At 51.4% G+C, this 19,447-nt stretch overlaps 1 protein-coding gene across 7 annotated transcripts in view; it reads right to left on the bottom strand.

Annotated features, from left to right (window-relative positions):
* PAX7 (paired box 7) overlaps positions 1–19,447 on the bottom strand; it is a 99,334-nt gene that overhangs the window by 77,214 nt on the left and 2,673 nt on the right. For 2 of the 7 annotated variants that reach the window (XM_061479420.1, XM_061479424.1), the window contains exons 4-5: positions 18,798–18,927; positions 17,654–17,788 (exon numbers count right to left, since the gene is read on the bottom strand). In XM_061479420.1, coding sequence (XP_061335404.1) covers positions 17,654–17,788; positions 18,798–18,927 — 265 coding nt within the window. The remainder of the gene's footprint in view (positions 1–17,653; positions 17,789–18,797; positions 18,928–19,447) is intronic. The other 5 variants (XM_061479422.1, XM_061479428.1, XM_061479421.1 and 2 more) reach the window with 3 other exon arrangements.

Here is a 19,447-nt window from a genome sequence, read left to right as displayed (position 1 = left end):
CGTGGCTGCTGAGCGCCAGGCACACCAGTGCCACCGTATAAATAACAGTGGTCATAAATAGCTGACAACACCTGCTGGTTTTGAATCGGCAACAAGTGATAATCCTGCGAGCAGCTAAATGGGACTTTGGGATTGCAGGGATTGGCCTGGTTAACTGCCTCCTTGGTTTGATTATGTGTTTGTGTTTTCCCATTTCTTTTTTTGCCTTTGAAATGCCTCAGGGAGCCACTATAGGAACAGGAATGACCCAAAATCTGTTGGTCTTTCATCATGTCAGCTCCTCATCTGTTTCTTTTTTTCTTCTCCCTGGCCCCATTTGTGATGCTTTGAGGCAGATGTACCTTAGGGTGCATTTTCCCAAAAGGAAGTAATCATAATATTCCAAAGGTGCAAAACCCTGGCCTCATTGGTAGGTCCATTGAAGCCAACGGGGTTACTTGTAGCAGTAAAATCAAATATGTGCTTGCTTGAAGGGTCAGAGGCTTAATTCGTTCTAGCATGGGACCAAATTATCCTTCTTCCCTGAAAATTAGGGTTTGGCACTAAGTATATACATAGGTTTGTTCTGGAGCTGGTCTGAGGCAGTAAGATGCCATCACTGCACCATCCCTTCATGAAAAGCATCACCACCACCTGCCGCAGCTGGAGATGGGGATGCTTGTCTGATGCTGATGTCCTCCTTGCAAGGAGTTAAATCCAAGACTGCCACTAAAACCCCGGGTTGGGTTCCTACAGTTCCCTACAAACCACTGCTCTAGCTGATTAAGCAGGTATTTCCCTAGCTGGGAAATCCTTCTGCTTTAGTTGTTATTTCTTCCTTTTGCTCAGTGTGTCTTCTCCCTGTTGCTGTTTTGGGGTTTGGGTTTGAGGGGGTTTTAACAGGTTGTTTTTGCTCTTGTGGCTCTGTCTCCATTGAGGTCACCTCCCCAGGAGCACATCTCCTTTTGGAAGGCACTGAGTACAGGTTAGGAGGGTCGTAAGTTGTGTAACCCCCCTGAGGGAAGCTTGGCTTTAGCCAGCCATGAAATAGCAACTCTTCCGCTGTGGAGGGGAAGGTGAGGCTGGGGAAAGGGGGGTAATTTTATTGTTATTATCGTCGCTTGACCTCCCAACCCAGCGCTGGGAACTGTCTCTTGTTAAGGAGTGTACAGACAGGCTCTGCAAGCACCAGGAATCAGCTAGACATGAGCTATCAGCCCCCAGAATGCCCTCGCAGCCACTGCAGCAGCCAGAGACACTCCCACCTCGGAGGGCTCCCCTTCATGTGACAGCAGAGACAGTGGGAACCCATGAACGTTCAGGGCTGGGATGTGAAGGCAAGGACAGAGGTGTTTAGGTGGGCTGGAAAAACCTCTGCATTCAAATTCACACCTGCTTGGGCTATTTGGTGCAGTCTGCACCTCTAGAAGTTATTTCAGCGACAAAGTGAGGAGAAACTCACTTCTTTCCCTATTTCTCTCACTGTCCAGGCAACAAAATTCCCCGAGATCTCAAAGCTAGAGTGCCATCAACTGCAAATGCACATAAAGCCCTTCTCCCCTTCTAAGGCTTTGCGAAACTTCTATGAATTAACCTTAACCAAGGTCGAAAACATCTGAAAGAGGCAAAGGGGGAGAACCAGGCACTCATACACCAAAAAAAAACCCAACAAAAAAAAAAGAAACCAAAGCTGCTTGGTATTACTTAAATTTACCCAAACGCTGCAAACCCCGTCCCCTTCTGGAGTTTGGAGCCATTGGTGAAAGCGAGGGGACCACAGCATTCATTTGGAGACTTTGCCAGGCACCCATTGCCAGGTTTGCCGTCCCAGCCCCTCTCCATAGGGATGCTCGGGATGTTTCTCCCCAGCACCGTATCTTGATAGCACAAGGCTGATATCCCAGGGAAAGGGAAAATAAAATCAAATAAATCCATCAAAGCCTATTAGTGAAATTGCTCTGTGCAAACCTAATTGACCACGAGGGATCTCTTAGACAAGCAGGGCCGTAAATCGCGATTTGAACATCGGCAGGGGGAAGGAAAGAGGAGATAAAGAGGAGGAAGAGAGAAAGAGGGAAGAAAGTTTGCGATTGCTGGGGATCATTTTAGGCGACTGCCTGGCTGGAGGCTGCGGAGAAAGCGCTGATCTGCAGCATATGGTGCAAAGAGCCGGTGCTGGGGGTGGAAGAATAAAAACCCCGAAGGCCGCAGATCCTAAGGAGCTATTTATTCCTCCCCCTGCAGATGTACATTAATGCAGGAGGAGTAGGGGGAGCAGATCTTTGGGTTGGAGAAAGAGAAACAGCGCTCCTTCCTTTTAACATGCTGTTGTCTGGCTTGATCTTGTCACTCCAAAGGGACCCATTCAGAGGTATTCATGCATCTGCCTCAGGGGGACAATGGGACCTTAGTTTATAAACTGTCTGTCCAGTTGCCTGCGGCCTTTAGTCCTTTTGTTTTCGCTTCTCTTAATAAACTTTTTGGGGGAGTTCATCAATACGCTTGAATAGCTGATGTTCTCATTCTCAGAGAGGGGAATAACAGAAGGTCTCGAAGGGTTTTTTTTGTTTTGGTTTTGTTTTTTAATAGGGGTGGGGTTTTCCCCCTTAAAGGCGAACCAAGACTTGAAAAGCATCAGAATAAACCCCTAAAAGAAATCTGAATCAACCCTAAACAAAACCTCTATTCAATAGAGACGGGGAAATGCGCAACGTTTAATTGCCCCACACACCCCTCCGAAAGCAATTTTCGTCTTGACGACAGAATTAAGACGATCTCCGACTAATTTTACAGCTCTCAAAATATTTGGGGTAGGGGGATTGGGAAGGAATTTCGGAGACCAGGCTCATTTCCAGGGGATTTAGGGCTGAAAGCTGGCTCTAACCTTTCCCCCTCCGTTCCCCCCCATTCCCCCTCTTCCCTCGGCAATTGCTGAAATCACAGCCCAGCAGATATATTTCCCCGCACACACTCTCAAATCCCAGGGAAGCGTCCCCAAGCCGGAGGCTCTGGCCCGGCCCCCCCGCAGCCCGCCGAACCCTCCCCTGCCCCGGCGCCTCTTTTGTAGGCGAGCCCGGAGGCGGGGGGGTGCGGAGATGCCCCTATTTCCAAGGCACAGCCCCCTCCCCGTGCCGGCTCCCTCTCTCCTCCCTTGATTTCTCTTTTAAGGCGTTTATTTTCCTGGCAGCAGCCCCTTCCTCCCGCCTCGCAAAGCCGGGGGAGCCCGGCACAGAGGCGATGCTGGGCTGCTTCCCCCCCACCTCTCCTCTCCTTCCCGAGGCAGCCCCCCACCAACCGCTCTCCCCAGTGACTCCAGTTCAGCGTTTTAAGGCCCTAATGAGTGTTGACAAGTTTAATGAGTTTGTTTTAAAGAGGAAAAAACTGGTCAAGTCGAGATTTCCGAGTCAAATCCATTAGGGGATCCCATTCAACCCTCTCCTGACAGCTCAGCCGCTCTCACACTTCACCAGCCAGCGCAGGGCCGGGCTGCTGTGTGAGCCCGACCCCCTGCCTCACAGCAGGACCCCCCCTCCTTGGTCCTCCTAACCGGGATGCCGCGAGCCGAGAGAGGGGTTTGGCCGGGGAGAGCAGCCCATCCCCAGCGCCTCTTGCAGGGACGAAAACCGGGATGGAGAAGGGGCGAACCTAGGGGCTGCCCCTAAAGAGGATGGACGGGGCTCACTCCCCCCGGGTGGATAAGGAACCCCTGAAACCCACCCTACGGGACAAGGACCGAGAGCACCCGGCGGCCAGAGAGGAGCATCCAGCCACACCACGGCCTCGCGGCGCTGTAGGAAAGTTCATTACACTGCCCGTTATCCCCCCTTTTTTCCCCTCTATTTCCCCCCCCCCCTTTCTGCCTCCCCCCGACCTCCGTATAAGCAAACAGGCCCGCGAAGCCGAGGTGGAGGTCACGTTAAGTCATGCCGTCTGACTTGGTGAACTTTGAGCTGGGTGATTAGGAGGGGGGTTCTCCTTTTTCAATTTCTCCACTTCCTAGGTCTCTCCATTGTTCCAATTCCAAACAGCTGCTGGTGCTAATCTTTCGGTTATTTGCAATCAGGAGGAAGAAATACCCACACCCTAGAGTGCTCCGATATTAGCCCTAAAGACAGCCCTGGAAGCTGGGGAGATGGAGGAAAACAAAACAGACTCAAGTTATTGAACTCAGTTTGACTCTGAGCCTTTCAGGTACCTCTCAATCCCAAATCCGCCGGCAGAAAGCCATGGAAATCAGGTTTATAGGTACCACCGCATCACTTAAAGCCAGATCTCGTTTTATTTGTAGTTTTTCCAAAGGTTAAACTCCTCCAGCCACTCAAAGTCTGGCCAGGGCTAGAGGGGAGGGAGGACAAATACCAACGGAGGGCGAGCTGGGAGGAAAAGAAACGGCGACAAAAGCCCAGTTGGAGGCAAACCTGGAGAGCTACGCCCAGGAGGGTTTTGGTCGAGCTGGCTCTGAAGGCTTGTAATTTTTTCCCTAAGCTATTATTAAGGAGGGATGGAGAAACTAAAGGGTTGAAGGAACCTGGAGTTTCCCTTGTGTAAAGGAAGCCGTCCTACTTACACGTGTGGAAGTGGTGATAGACAAGAGTGCTCTGCCCCGCGCGGGTGGGTGGGAGATCCCATTTAACTCACGTATTCCCCTAATAAATAGAGGGAATAAATGAGGAAATGGGAAAAAATAGATGGATGCCGGGTAAGGACAGGTGCGGGTAAGGATGAGGCACCCCGAAGGGGAGAAAGGAATCACCCCCCGCTTCCCAGGCAGCAGAAACATCACTAACGACTCAAACCTGTGCCAAAAGCCTTAAAAACCGGGCTCCTACACTTGCTGGGGTGCCCCCGAGGCGTCCCCACTGTTGGGGGGGAGGAACATAACACATTAGATCTCGATAGTCTTACACAGCCCCGCCACCCTCTCAACCAGCAACGCGGAGCTTTATTGGTTTACTTGGGTGTTAATCCCTTAACAATCAAGTTGTCTGACCACCGAGCCCCGTCTCTATTCTTGTTTACATCTAATTACGGGGCTGAAATGCCACTTCCCTTCCCACCCCACACCCCCGCCCCTCAAGCCTTCATCCCAACTTTCATTTCACCCCTTTTAGGCAGGTAAAGCCCCTTCTCCCGGGGAAGCGATTGAAGATAATTACAGCGGTGGCTCGGCAGCAGCTTGTCCGGGCCCAGATGGATGGGAAAAAGGGAGCCTGGAAGTGTCTGGGCACCAAAAAAACCCTGTTATCCAGCCCACCTTTGGAGATGGTGTGGCCCTGCTTTCCTGCACCCACCACCCCCGGGGGGAAGGGGGGTATGGTCCGCTCCCTGAGATGTGCGGATGAAAGGAAGCGCTCTCCCATCCTGCTGTCCCGAGCATCTCAGAGCTTCCCTTAATTCAATTAAAGCTCGGAACTCCAGGAAACCAGCGGAGATCCACCCAAGCAAGCCAGCAGCAGGGCCTAACAAAGGATCTTTCTTTCCAAAGGCCGTGAGGACCCCGGTGGCCCCTTGGCCACCCGAACCGGGCACTCCGGGGTTAACGGCGGCGAGCTGGGGCTGCCGCCTGGCTCGGAACGCGCCTGGGGCCAGTCCTGGAAATCAATTTTCAAAACAATCAGTTTAGGGGCTTTTAATTAAGCTTTAAACCAGTGGTTAAAAATAGCAGTTTACTTCTTTGGGATGCAAACTAGGCTAGCGTAAAAATAAATCACACAGACGGGCCCGCTGCCTTTTGGGATTCAGGGAGACGTAGATTATATACGTCCCAAGATTGCGAGGATTTTTTTCTTTCTTTCTTCTAACACTTATTCTCTCCCCCAGCAGCTGCTCTTTCCCTGCCAGGCACTGAACTGTCCATAGGACAGCAAAGCCGTGCAGCTTTCCCAAAGCAAAGCAACGTGTCGGCGAGGAAATCTCAGCACCCCGGCTCTAGGTCAGCATCCCGCTGCCAACAGCAGGCTCACCGCCTGCCTTTAGATATCAGAAAGGGAGGGAACAAGGAAAATAACCTCAAATAAACTATTCGGCTGGGTTTATTGCAAGGAGAAAAAGAGCCCATTCCTGGGTTTGGAGCGCCGCAAACCCATACCGTTGTCCCCAAAGATGAATTTTGCTCCAAAGCTGAATTTAGGCTCCTTTTGTGCCTTTGTAAACTACAAAGCGGATCCTCCAGGTCCTTCCCACCTCCCCGCCGCCCTCTTCCTTTGTTTAATACTTCTATGCACACAGCAAAAGGGATGCTCGCAGGGCCCAGCCCGAAACATACACTCCACACCTTTAAATCCCTTACACTGGAGCCGGGTTTTGGCTCCTCGGCTGGGAAGCAGATGCTTAACCGAAGCTCTTGCACCCAAAGCAGCTCTTTAAAGGGACTGCAGTGTTAGGTTGATTAAAGAGTAATTAAGGCCAGTGGAACTCGTTTGGTACCGCTTCTAGGGCTCCCCTCACCCGGAGGATTCCTCCCTAAGTGTCCCAGATAAATTACAGAGGGCTGGCATAACTTTAGTCCGCGACTGGCCGGGATGAGCCTGGACTGCAAACCCCGCTCAGCAGCGGCTGCTGCGGCGGTTCGTGCGAACCGCGGGCAGCCAAGCCTGGAAAGCAGCGATGGGAACGGGGACAGACACACGGACACGACACTTCTCCCCCCTGCCAGAGCCAGGAAGGCTTGGCAGGCGGTTTATTTGCCTTCCTCCCCATCCCTCGCAGCCCTTAATTCTCAGCCCTTCCGCGGGGCCGAGCCCGGAGAGCAACGCGGCTCCTCGGCCAAACGCGCAGCCGAGACCTTGACCCAGTTTATTCCCAGTTTGGGGAGAAAAGCAGACTTCGGCCGCCGCTTCCGAAGGCAGCGGGAGGGTGTTACTCATGCCCCCCAGATTCGGGGGGGACAAGATATCGGGGTACCGCTAACCGGGGGAGGATGCGCAACTCAGCTGCATGGGGACCCCGCACCCTCCATTCCTACCCACCAGAAGCACGATTTGGGGTTACCTCCTTTTTTTCCTCTCTCAGCGGAAGGAAAGACCCCAATTCCCTATGGGAAAGGTGGAGAAGAGCTTTAAAAAGGAATTAAATCTCACCACGAGGGGAGACAAGGGCGGGGATGGGAATAACGGGGTCGGAATGGGAGCTTTCCCCAGTCAACCTGCTCTTGGGTCGGGGGGGGGGGGGGGCAAAACCTTTCCACAGCTGGATTAATCCCCCCCAAAACCCTCTCCTTTCCCTTCCGCGCTACTTTCAAGGACTTGCTGCTGCTGCTTTCCCTCCGTTCCTTCCCTGAGCATCTCCCCCCCTCCCAGCGGCTTCCCCCCTTTTAGATCTCAGCGTGTTTGCTCTTGACTTCATCCACTAAGTCAATAGTTTGGAGATGCCCTCATCCTCAGAGGCCCGAGCCCCCTTGTCCCCTCCCTGTTTTCTCCTGCGGATAATGGCAGCCTTTTGTCGTGTAATCAAGCTCCCGAGGGGTTGGGAGACAGATATAGATTCTTGGCATTTGTCGGTGAAAATGAAAGCTGGATTAGGCAGAGGCGGCTGCACACTCCATGGTAAAGGACAACAACTATTCCCCCATTGAAAGTCCCATTCTGGTTTGGTTATTTTATCTTTAAAAGTTGTTTGTATTTCTAAAGTGGCTATTGATGCACTTAGAAAGTGTAGCAAGCTGTAAAGCCTCGCTTCAAATGAAAGGCGGACAAAAAAAAAAAGGGGGGGGTGAAGAAGAGGGGAAAAAAAAGGAGGTGAAGGGGAGAAAACAGAGCGAGGCAAAAAAAAATACCGGCAGAAAAGGAGGGGGAAAAGAGAAGGGGGTGGCAAAAGAGTCAAAAAAGATGAAATTCAGCCTGGGTAAAGTTTAAAATCGGAGCGAAAACTCGCAAATCACAGCGAGTGAGCGGGGGGTTCGGCTCTACTTTTCCCCTTCCCTGCCTCGCAGGGGGAAAAATCCTGCCACTATTCAGGTTTTCCTGCTGCCGGGGGTAGTTTTTGCTCCGCGGGGAACACTTGACTCTTTGCAAGTGAACTCTCAACCCACCCGGCTTTCTGCTTCGCGCTGGAGTTAGTTGATTCCTCAGCCATGGATCACAAGCACCACCTTATTTTGCTCCTTGACGGAGATTTGCTCTTGCCAAGCACAAACAGGGAAGATTGTCCATCTCTGCACTATTAACCCCTGAGCATTTTCCCTTGAGGAGCACGGAGATTTTGACTTTATATATCTAATTTCCCCCCTAAACATCACTTGGATTTTATCATCCTGGTTCCCTTCGTCCTTTAGATGCGTCTTAATCTGGGGTTGTAGCGTCTTTCTCTCTTGACAACCCCGTCTCCGATGAAGAGAGGGTGGCAAGAACTGCGTTATTTTGTTTGTTTAAAACTAAACCCCATTTGTTACCCCCCCCAAAGGAAAACTTTTCTCCTCCTTTTGCTGCACTTTCAGGAATGGAAATCGCAGTTTACCCGCTGCGAGCACATTCAGCCGCACGCACAAGGGAGGGTTTGTGGCTGGAAGGAGATTAAGGGGAAAACTCCAGGAAAAAAGAAACAAGAGCAACAAGGTACAACCCGAATATTCCCATTCTCAAACAACAACAACCAAAAGAAGAGGCTTCAAATAGCTCAATTTGCTGCTATTTAGCATCAAACAGGCATCTTCCTGAGAAGTGGGGGATGAATTTCAAAATCACTAAGTTACTGCACAGGAGAAGAGCGAATCCCACTGGAAAACGCAAGCTTTTTGCTACAGGCGCGCGTCTATGTGGGTATATATGTATTTATATATCCATAGACTCCTTTAAAATCCCCAGCTCCGGCTCTGTACCCTCTCCTGGATAATTTCCACCATACAAAGGCTGGGGGCTATTAATCCCGTCGTCCCCCCCGGCCCCCATTCCCATTCATGTCAATGTTTCTTTCTCTTTTTTTCCCGAGCAATCAAATGTGCCGGAGACAATTGTAGCGAATTTAAACATGACTGTCCCCTGAATATCCCTCGACATCGCAGTGTCCTTTGTACCTTCACCCTCTTCTTTTAAAGACGCTTATACATTTAAAAATGCAAAGTAAAGCAGCCGGTGGATGCTTATTAAAGCATATAAAGCATATAAAGTAAGGCGAGGCTCTGCTTGGGCTGATTCTCACAAGGAAAAAGAAACCATCATCATCTTTACGGAGTTGTTTAACAGTGGGAAGTTTCACGGGCGATTTAAAGCCCCTTCGAACTTTAAGGAAGGCGAAAAGCACCCGGGTATTTATAACTCTACTTGGAGGGGAGTTGCTCGAAAGCAGCAATCCTGTCGAGGCAACTTTCCTCGCTCGCCTTTAATTCCCAATGAGAATGTAAATCAATTCGTCCCTATAATGGGAACGAAAGAAAAATTATATATATACTATGTGTATGTATATACACACATATATACATATTAGAGGCTTGTTGTCGCTCCGGACATTCCCCTCCGGTCCCGGTCTGGACACCGAGGGAAATGGCAGCAGAGCAGGGGCAGATTTTCCCCCTTCCCTTGGGAAATAGCAAAATAACACTTTTTTTTGGCCTTCCCCTCTTCCTTCCCTTGGATTTGGGCAGTTTCCTAACTTCCTCCCCCCTCTTCTCCTCGCCCTCTTTTAAAGATGCCACCAGGTCACTTTGATCCACGGGCTTTAGGGTCTCCGGACAAAGGCAGCACTGAAGGCTGCGGGCTGTCTCCCCCCTTCTCCTGCCCGCACCCCCCCGGGGGGGGGGGGGGGTGCAGCCGCGGCCCTGCCCTCGTCCCCTCCCCAGGGTCAGGCAGAGTGCTGCCTTCCAATTTTAGCAACAACCAAAAAAAAACCCACCTAAAAACAGCCAGCAAGAGCCGAGTGAAAACCAAGAAGGGTTTTTCCTCCCTCTTCCAAAGAGAAGGAGGGAGCCCAGGGCAAGGACAGTCACCCTGAAGGGGACAGGCGGGTGTAAAAATAGTTCGTGCTTCCCCTGCCTCCTCTGAGCCCCCCCAGCCCCGAGGTGCGAGCATCTTCCTTGGGGTGCAGAGCATCCTCCATGGGGTGCGAGTATCCTCCATGGAGTGCAGAGCATCCTCCGTGCCCCCAGCCCATCTCCAGCAGGGCAGGGCCGGGGGGGGGGGGGCACCAGCCATAGGAAAGGCAACCCCCCCTTTTGAATCCAAGCTTTTTCCTTCCCAAAAAGACTTTTTTGCCCCTTTTCCACTTTGGCAGGTGGAGATGAGAGGGGAGCATCCGTGGGATGCTGAGGGAAGGGAAACCCTCCTCTTCCAGCGCGACCTCCTCGCCTCATTCGCCTTCTCGTTAGGAAGACTCGGCTGGTCTTTTTTCTTTCTCTTTTTGACTCTATTTCCCCTCGTTTCAAGCGCAAACCCCTCCGGGAATTCCAGACCAGCGCAGCCCGGCCGGGACCTGCAGCCACGCACAAAATGGATGGGCTAAAATGTGTCCTCAGCTGCAGGCTTCATGAATGAGCAACCCTTTCCCCCCATCCCCGGCTATAGATTGATAGATATAGATATATTTCATGAATGAAGCGAGGGTCCTCCCCGCCTCCCCCGTGCCTCGGCCGTCCCTGCAGAGCCTATAAACAGCACCGGCTCTGCACAACAATTCATCACAGGACCCAGAGCCATCCAAGCAAGTAATGTGTAGCCTCAGATCTGGTATGTCCCACAAGACAGAGCGCCTGCTAATTAATAGACAGTGATTCCTGCAAGCAGCCCTAGCAGTCTGTAATATGATGAACTTCCTTTGTACCGGTGTCACCACAAATGTTTCTGATAAGGAAAAGCATCCAAGGATCAAAGACTATAAGCTTCTCAATTTCCTCAAGCTGCCTCTACTTTTCCTCACCTACTTTTTCTTTCTCTCTTTTTTTTCCTCCCCTCCTTCTCTCTTTCCCAGCCTCTCCAAGGAGTCGCAATCCCCCTCCAAGGAGTTACAGCCCCTCTCCAAGAGTTGTAATCCCCCCTTCTCCCTTCCGACAGCCCTGAGGTCTGCTCAAGTGCAAGGGTCAGTCCCAGACCGTGCCCCCAAAATATCATCATCACTTGCACCTTCATATTCTGCCTTGAGAACAGCTCCGGCTCTCGCCCCCCTCAGCTCTTCCCCGCTTCTCTCCCAACTCCACATGACAAATGTCTTTATAAACAGGCATTAGCTGACATCTAATTTCTTTTGTGGCAAGATGATGCCAAGTGCGAGCCCTCCCCGGTGGGTACCAGCCCCGGGTGGGGATGAGCTGGGAAAGAGGAGGGGTTTTGGGGAAGATGGGGAGATGCCGGGAGTGGGGAGGGACGCAGCAAACCTCCCACCCCCGGGAACGCCGCAAAGCCGTGTCCCCATCCCAACCTCTCCTCCCTCCGTAAGCTGCACCTGCGCTTCCCAACCCCTTAATTCCTATTTTTCCTGGGTTGATAGGGGAGATGGGGACAAGGAGCCCCCCAAAATCCAGCCCCCGAGGGCTCTGGATGCTCCATCTGCATCCTCCGCGCTAGGGAGGTGGAAGCGGTGCCCGGGGGGCAGCTCCCACCCGGGAACGCGAGGATCCCTCTTCCCATCCCCATTCGCTGCTTCCCGGCCTGGGACCCACCCGCCCAGCATCTTCTCTCCCCCAGTAAAACCCCACCAGAGCCTAAATCAGATTGAAGTTCAGGTTAAATAATAACCATTTTAAAAGGCAAAACCCGCTGCTGACCAGAAGTAACGTGGCAGTGAAACGGGCTTTTTCTTCTTCCTTTTTAATAGGCTCTATAAATATATAATATCTGCAAAGCTCGGGTCCTAAGAGGGTCCCTTATTTGCTTATTTCTTTTGTAGCAAACGTAATTTTTAGAAAGATACTTCCCCCCCCCCCCGCTTTACCCTAATGCTCGAGTAAGAACCTTACAGCTTTAAGGCCAGTGTTATATGTGCTTTAAAATCCTGCCATGTAAATTCCCCTGAAAAATTTGGAAAGCTTCTTGGAATGGGAGGGGAGCGGGGGGGGGGTTTGGGATGGGGGGGGGGAAGTAACTGGGAGAAGGGGAGGGGGAGAAAGGGGAGGTTAATCCGGGTTTAATGCTATGATGCAGTCACAGGACCAGGGCTAGGCTGATTGTGTTATCTCTTCCCAACATTTGGGTCTCCCATATTTCACCCAGCCAAATAGCTGCGAGAAAAAAGTGCGTATGGAGGCACTCCTGACGCCTCAGGAAAATATGTTATTAATATCTAAATAACTTCCCAATACTGTCTCTAAATCTCCCCTTCACCACTCCAGATGATGAATTCGTTTGAAGTGTTCTCCCGTCTCATCTTTTCAGTCTCTCTCTCTCTCTCTCTCCCCCTTCTTTTTTATAACCAGGCTTATTTCAAACTGGTAAATATCTAATTCCTTTAACCACACTGCAGACACGTCTCTCCCCTCTTATATACAATTCTCATTTGGAGAGTGCCATATATACATGGCTTTATAAAAGAGAATAAGCCCCAACACAGCCTTAAACTATTTCTTTACATTATTTGGGGGTTAAGAGAGGGGTTCTATTTTTTTGGGGGGGGGCGGTCTGTTTGTTTCCGAATAACCCCCGCGCACACCTGGATCACACGTTCCCCTCACAGCCTTTCCTGCCGCTTAATTCAATCTCTGCCTTCTCTCTCCTGCCCAATTACGGGCGAAACCTCGGATTAGAACTAGACCTTTACGGCTTCCTTCCTCTGCGCCCCTATCACGGCATTCATCTCTCCAGCATCGCCAAATGTCTGCTTCCTACCCCTCCCAGGGCAATGTAATCTGCCGTCCACCTTCGAATTGGAGATTATAACGTCCCGAACGTATTTCCTTTCCCATCCGAGCTGAACCCCGGGCACCCCACTTGCCAGCCAGCGCTTCCGCTACCAGCATTCCCCTTTCCTATTCCTCGGTCTATGATTGAGCTGATTCTTCTCCCCCAAAGCAAAGCGGGGGGGGGGGGGGGGGGGGGAATGATGTAGGGAAAGAAAAAAACCTCAAACAAACCCTGGATCACAAACATCTCCCTTATATTATTTCACTCCCTACTGTATAATTGAACCTCTCTCCCCGCATCCTTGTCTTAAGTTTGTTTTTTAAAACGTCTTGTATTAGATTATACTCGTTTATTCCCCCTTCCAACCTTATCTCTCCTCCTCTCTTCTCTCCTTCCCGTCACACTTGATTTAGGAAGGAGTTTATCTTGCAAACATTTGCCTACTTTGTTTATGTAGACCAGGTTCTGCAGCTACTTGTTCCCAAAAGCCACTGTTTGCCTTTGTAATTGTTATCTGTGTTTATTGTTGTACCTCATTTGTCTCAGCTTTTTTTGTGCCATGTAAGCTCCGTGTGTGCTCACATCCACCCCCCTTCCTTCTCCCTCTCCCTGCCTCTTTTTTTCCCTTTTTTTTTTCCTCCTTTTCCCTCTTCTCACTGAAATATGCACAGAATAACTCAGCCTAAAGCCAATGAATTGCTTGACACTACCCTATCTCTTTCCTGCCCCCCATTATTAGAGCTGATCCCACTCGCAACACTCACAAATCCCGCCTGGGCTCTGTTTGATTAGATTGCCAACCTTTCGTAATCCCTTGATTTGATGAAGTGTCTCTTCCTTCCCCCCCCCCCCAGCTCCCTTCTAAACATACATTTACAGAGACAGCGCTTGTTGGTTTTAAATCAATGCAGATTGTTTGCTGATAAATTGACTCCGCATCTCCCCCCATCCCAGCTTGGGAAGCAAAACGCCTTTCCGGAGGCGGGTTCCCCACTTTCTCCTTCTCCCTTTCCCCCTAATTCAATTTGTAGGACCTTGTATAGCCAGTCCAGCCTCCTTCTGTATCCACCCCCCCCCCCCCAATAAGTATCAATGACCGCTACGAAATTAAATTATCACCTCCAAACGTCCACATATCGCCCCCTTCAAGTTGTTGTTCACACTTGGACGCCGTTCCCATCCGCAATAAAAATCCCCCCTCCCGGTTTTCCCACTCGGGTTTCCCCATCCCGCGGGTGGGGAACGAAGCAACGATCGGTGGAAACCGCTCCGCGTCGGGAAGCGGAGTTTGGCGAAATGAAGAAGAAAAGGAAATGAATGAAAACTCCCTGAATTCAGCCCAGGTATCACCCAACGCCCCCCCCCAGCGCCCCCTCCTCCCTGCGAGCACCGCCAGAACCCTCAGCATCCTCCGCGGGCATCGTGCCCCACATCCCGCGGCGGTACAGGGGCACCAGGACCGGCTGCCCCACTCGTGACCGTGGGGTGACGCATGGTGGGGGGACACACACGGCACACTTCTGAACTTCCCTTTCCTCCCGCATAACCCCAGCTCCCCCCTTTCGTCCGCGTCTGGTTGCAATTAATACGCCGCCAGAATGAGCCCCCTCCTTGCTCCTCCCGCACTGAAGGCTGAGCACCTTCCCCAGCACCCCCTGAGATTTGGGGGTGCTCAGATTCCCCCCTTTTCCTCCTCCATCCCCATCGAACAGCACGGAAGAGCAGCGCATCACCCACTCGTGTCCCTCCCTAATAACCCCCCCCAGTCATAATAAATAACAACAGCCCCAAATAATAATAACTCGGTTTTAACAAGGATATGGGGGGGGGGGGGGAATAAATAAATAATAAAATAAGGGGAAAAAAAATAAAGTGAAGCCTCATGAATATATGCCCAGGGCGAGCTGGAGTGAGCCGTTTAAAGATGAAAGTGCAAAGAAATAAAGGCTCAATTTAATCTGCCTTAAAACCCTTCAACTTAACGTTTGTGCTGGGAACTCAGAGAGTGAGTACTGATTGGGGATAAATACATTTCTTAGCATGCCTTGGAGCTATTACACCCTTCTCCAACACAGCTCCCTATTCAACAGCCACAGTTTTCATTACCAGCTCTAATAAGTCTTAACATTATTAAATGCCAAGCAGACGATAGAAAGAAACAGGCGCAGGGTGGAAGCTTTCTTTAACACTTAAAAAGAGAGAGCATTTAGGGCTGTCTTCCTCCGGCTCCCCGCAAGGAGAACCCGCAAATGGAGCAAAGGCGTTTGTCAAGAGGAAAAAGGCCAAAACAAAGTTTCTCCCCTCTCCCCCCATCCGCGAGAATAATACAAATGCGTTTAAACACACACACACCCACCCCCCAAACCCAACCCAAAGCCGAGCAGGAAAAGCGGAGCTGGAGAACAAGTGGCAGGAGCGCGGTTGTGTTTTTATTTTCCCAAGGAAAATGGATGGGGAGGGACCCGCATCTCTAAAGAATATGATCAGTTTCGAGCCAAAACTAAAAGTCAAACCCGAGCCTACATTCACCGCCCCTGAGTATCTGACAAGTTAAATCACCCGTTCGCCTAATCGGGGCCATTGCAACTTTTCCGGACGTGAAAACACGCATCGACGGCGGTAAATTCGAGTTTCGTTTTCATGATTATCAGTTTCTAAGGGTTAGTTTTTAATCGCGTTGGATCTTGCTGCGATCGCGGCAGCGCTCGGCAGCCGCCGGCTCCATCCCGCTGCCGCGGTTGATGCTCCCAACCCCCTTGCCCCCAAACCGGAGCTTCTTGGGGGTAAATTTCCCATCAGAAGAGTCAGGACGCGATGGAAAAGGAGGAAAAAAAAGGATTGGAAATATTAGGGATAAAGCGGGGTTTATCGGGAGGGCCGCGAGGGGAGCGCGGCTGCGGGGGTACCGCGGCGCTCCGCGGCCTCCGGCGTCAGGAATTTGCCCTGGATTCAAACCGAGCTGGTTTCACACAGAACTGAGGGACCGTGATTTATTTGTCCGCGATATTACCCATGAAGGGAGAGCGTTTCGGTTTGCTTATTGTCACGCGCTTCTGCCTGGTCTTAAGGAATCAAAAGCCTCCAGCTCCATCCCTACGCGTTTGAGTTTTGGGGGTGGTGACGGGGAAAACGCGCACGGACAAGAAAAGTAAATCAATGATCTTAAAAACTGCATTTTTTTCAAGTGATGAGGCTCGAATAAAATTAATCTCGAACCCCAAAATCCCTCCTCCCCCCCCCCCCATATATAAAGTGACCCCGAAGTGATGGGGGGGGGAGCTTTTAGCGGACACAATAGCCCCGATTTGCAAATGAGCATCGCCTGTTTCCAAATCACAAGCAACATTTTGCAACGTCCAACGGCTCCCCTTTTTCCAACAGACGGTCCTATAATATTACAAAACTATCTAACAGCAGGGAGTTTTGAATAATTTATCTCCCTTTCTTCCCTTCCTCGGCCCTTTGTCCAAACTTTTTCTCCTCCTTGCCGAATTTTGAATGAGAATAGACAAGCCCTCCCTCCCCCATCCCTTTACTCCCGTTTTAAGGCAGCCCAGGGTTTTCCCCCCTTTTCCCCCTCCCCTTTTTTCCCCCTTTTTCTCTTCTTCTACTGTTTGCTTTTGTGGTCAGGAATCTTTTACTTATAAAGCTTCAATAGACTTGAAGGTCTTTGTAAGTGAAGTTCATCTTCAAGGTTGGAAAAAAAAGGGGGATCGGATCCTTAAATAAACCCCTTTTGTGCACCTTCATTTAAAACTCTCAGGAACGTTTGATGGCGACACGGAGAAGCTTTTCTTTTTGTGCCCTCCCGATATTTCCCCACTCACCCGCCTTGTCCCAAAATAGGGAAAACTTTGCGGCTAGGGAGAAACTTTGGAAGCGATTCCCCCGCTGCTTCCCACACCCGGATTGGGGATGTGGAAAATACCTCTCATCCCGGAACTCCGACCGCCATCGCTATTTTACCATCAATTTGGGAAGAAAGCAGCCAACCCCAGTTTCCTGAAGCCCATCCCCAAGACTTGGATAATTGCTGTTTCCCCCCCCAAAAGCGCTGAGCTCTGCTACACAAGGGAATAATTTTCTGCTTAAACCGATACTCCAGCTCCTCCCTCTCGCTGCTCCAAACTTCCCTCATCGATAAACCTCAAAAATGCCCCCTAAAACCAACGCCTTTCCCTCTTCTTGGGGGGGGGCGAAAGGGAGTCATCACCCCCACCGAGCTCGCCAAAAAGCAGATGACAAGTGCCACGTTGCCGCGCCTCATCCCTCACATTTACAGCCTTTAAGGAGTTTCATTTTTCCTCCCACAAGGTAAGTGCCAAACATGGGAGGTGACAAGAGCGAGATTTCCCCTCACACCAACCTGGCCTCATGTCTTTCATCAGGAACGCCACATTTATTGCCCCTGATGGGATTTGGGGGTTCAGACCCCCTATTCCCCCCATCCAAGGACTCCCCATCTCCCCTCCATGCTTCCCAGCGCCGGCGGCTCTGCGGCAGCGCCGATCCCGGCTCCTCTAATTGATATTGATTGGCCAAATCGGTCAACTGTCAGTTGGAGTTTCAGGGGACCACTTAGAAAGCAGGAGAGAAATCTGTTTAACAAATTCATTTAGGAATCAGAGATGCCTCCCACCCCCCAGCCATCTCCTTTCCCTTCTTATATATAATTAATCCAGAGCAAACCACCAGCAACTCTTCCTCCTGGGGAAGCATCCGCAGCCCGAGGGGCTGGGTACCACCATCCCCTCCAGGGCCCTGCGTCGCACCCTCGACTCCGCTTGCAGACAGGACAAATAGAAGAGGCTCTGAAGCCATCATCCCATCTTACTCTTGATAGGGGGGAACATGTCCCCTCTCCTCAATGTCCCCTCCAAGCCAAGCCCTGGGACACTCGCGGCCGCCTTTACCTTTGTCGCCCAGGATGCCGTCTATGCTGTGCTTGGCCTTCTTCTCCCCGTCTTCCTCCTTCTTGTCGCAGTCCTCCTCTTCCTCTTTCTTCCCGAATTTGATGCGTAGCACACGGCTAATCGAACTCACTAAACCTCAGACAGTCAAAGACAAAAAGGCAAGTATAAGCTGCCTGGGAAAGCGGGGTGGCAGCCGGCTGGGAAAACCCAAGCTGGGGCTGCAGGACTTGGGCAGGAGGCCTTGCGCACATGCAAAGGGCATCCACACCCCCTTTTCCCAGGGGTACACAACCATGCCTGGTCCTCTGCGCCCTCCAAAACACTCCTGAGGTCACCGAGCTGCTAAAGTGGACACCCGAAGTTGGATGCGCTCATCACTATCCCCCTGAGACTCCCAGCGTGAGCAGTACCCGCTTGTGCACAACACCCCCCAAGAGCATCACAGCCAGTGCAATACCCTGAGGCATATACACCCCCTGGACTACAGCCTACCTTGTGACAGGGAAAAGGTCCCCAATACCCAGCTTCCACCCCAGCTCCAAATAGGACCCCGAAAGCTGAGTTCAGACCTGGGCCCTGTCCTGCTTTGGGGGAGATGTGCCCTACAGAGAAGGCTCACCCCCCCCCCAAAAAATAGAGGGGAGCTCACAGACAGGACCTAAAGAGCTCATCAGACCCCAAGCACATCCCTGCAGGCCCGATACCGGGATACAAGGTCGCTTTCCCTGGGCGATGGGGATCCCTTGCTGATGGAGATGCTTCTCTGCAACCCCCACTGAGCAAGCAGATCCCAACAGAACTACCGGGTCCCTGTAACCCTGGATTTGGGGGCTGCACCCAGGCAGGCTCCCTCTGCACCGGGACATCCCTCCCTGCTTTCATGGGAGTTGGGATAAGTTGGGAAAACCGTTGTGTTTGTGTTTGTTTTCCCAGCAGACCGCAGGGTGGCCGGGGCACAACCCCCCTGATGTTTATTTTGCTGCTGTGGCTTTGCTTGGGGTGATTTATTTTCCCCTCTCCTCTATCAAAGCAAAGGCCGAGAAGATGTTTATAGCCCCTGGAAACATTTTATGGTGGCAATCCTCAATTCCCTCCGTCTTCCTATGGGAATCGGGGTGTCCTTCTTGCCAAGCTGCCTTCTCACCTGAGGGCACAGTGCTCCGGTCGCAGTGCCCGTCCTTCAGGAGCCTGTCTCGGATCTCCCAGCTAAACATCCCGGGGTTTTCCCGTTTGTATTCCTCGATTTTCTTCTCCACGTCAGGAGTTGCAACCTGCTTTTGTGATCAAGGGACGCCGGTGCGTGCCCGCGTGTGCAGAGAGAGGGAAAGGGGAGAGAAGAAGCGCTTTTAATTGAAAAGAGAAGCTGCTCAGCTCGGTTCAATCCTCCTTACCCTGGCTGCTAGTCTGGGGGGCCTGAAAATAGGGATCTGAAAGGGAAAGGAGGAAAAGAAAGCAGGGAAAAGGCCAAATGTTGGCCACCCTTTAAGTAGAGTCCCTGGGGAGCGCAGAGACCAGCCAGGATGGGTTTATCCTGAGCCTTATGGGAGAAGGAGGCAGGGAGGGAGTGCAGGGGATGCTTTATGTACACCCAGCGATTTATTATTCTCTAAAGCATCAGCTCTCCTCCTGCCCACAACCCCGGGGCCGAAGCAAATGCTTGAATTCACACCACTTGTTGCACATGGAGGGGGATAGCGAATCACTTTAAGTTATTCATAGCCTTCAACTCGGCGCCAGTTTCTACCCATCGGAGCCTGCAAATCGCAGCTTTATTAAAGCCCTTCCCTCTCCTCC

Source organism: Pezoporus flaviventris, unplaced genomic scaffold, assembly GCF_033815535.1.
Source record: "Pezoporus flaviventris isolate CSIRO_AGI_PZ_B2104156 unplaced genomic scaffold, CSIRO_AGI_Pfla_v1 ptg000148l, whole genome shotgun sequence".
Classification (NCBI taxonomy): domain Eukaryota; kingdom Metazoa; phylum Chordata; class Aves; order Psittaciformes; family Psittacidae; genus Pezoporus; species Pezoporus flaviventris.
The sequence above is the reverse complement of the archived record's forward strand: the minus strand, read 5'-3'. Positions and strand labels throughout refer to the sequence as shown.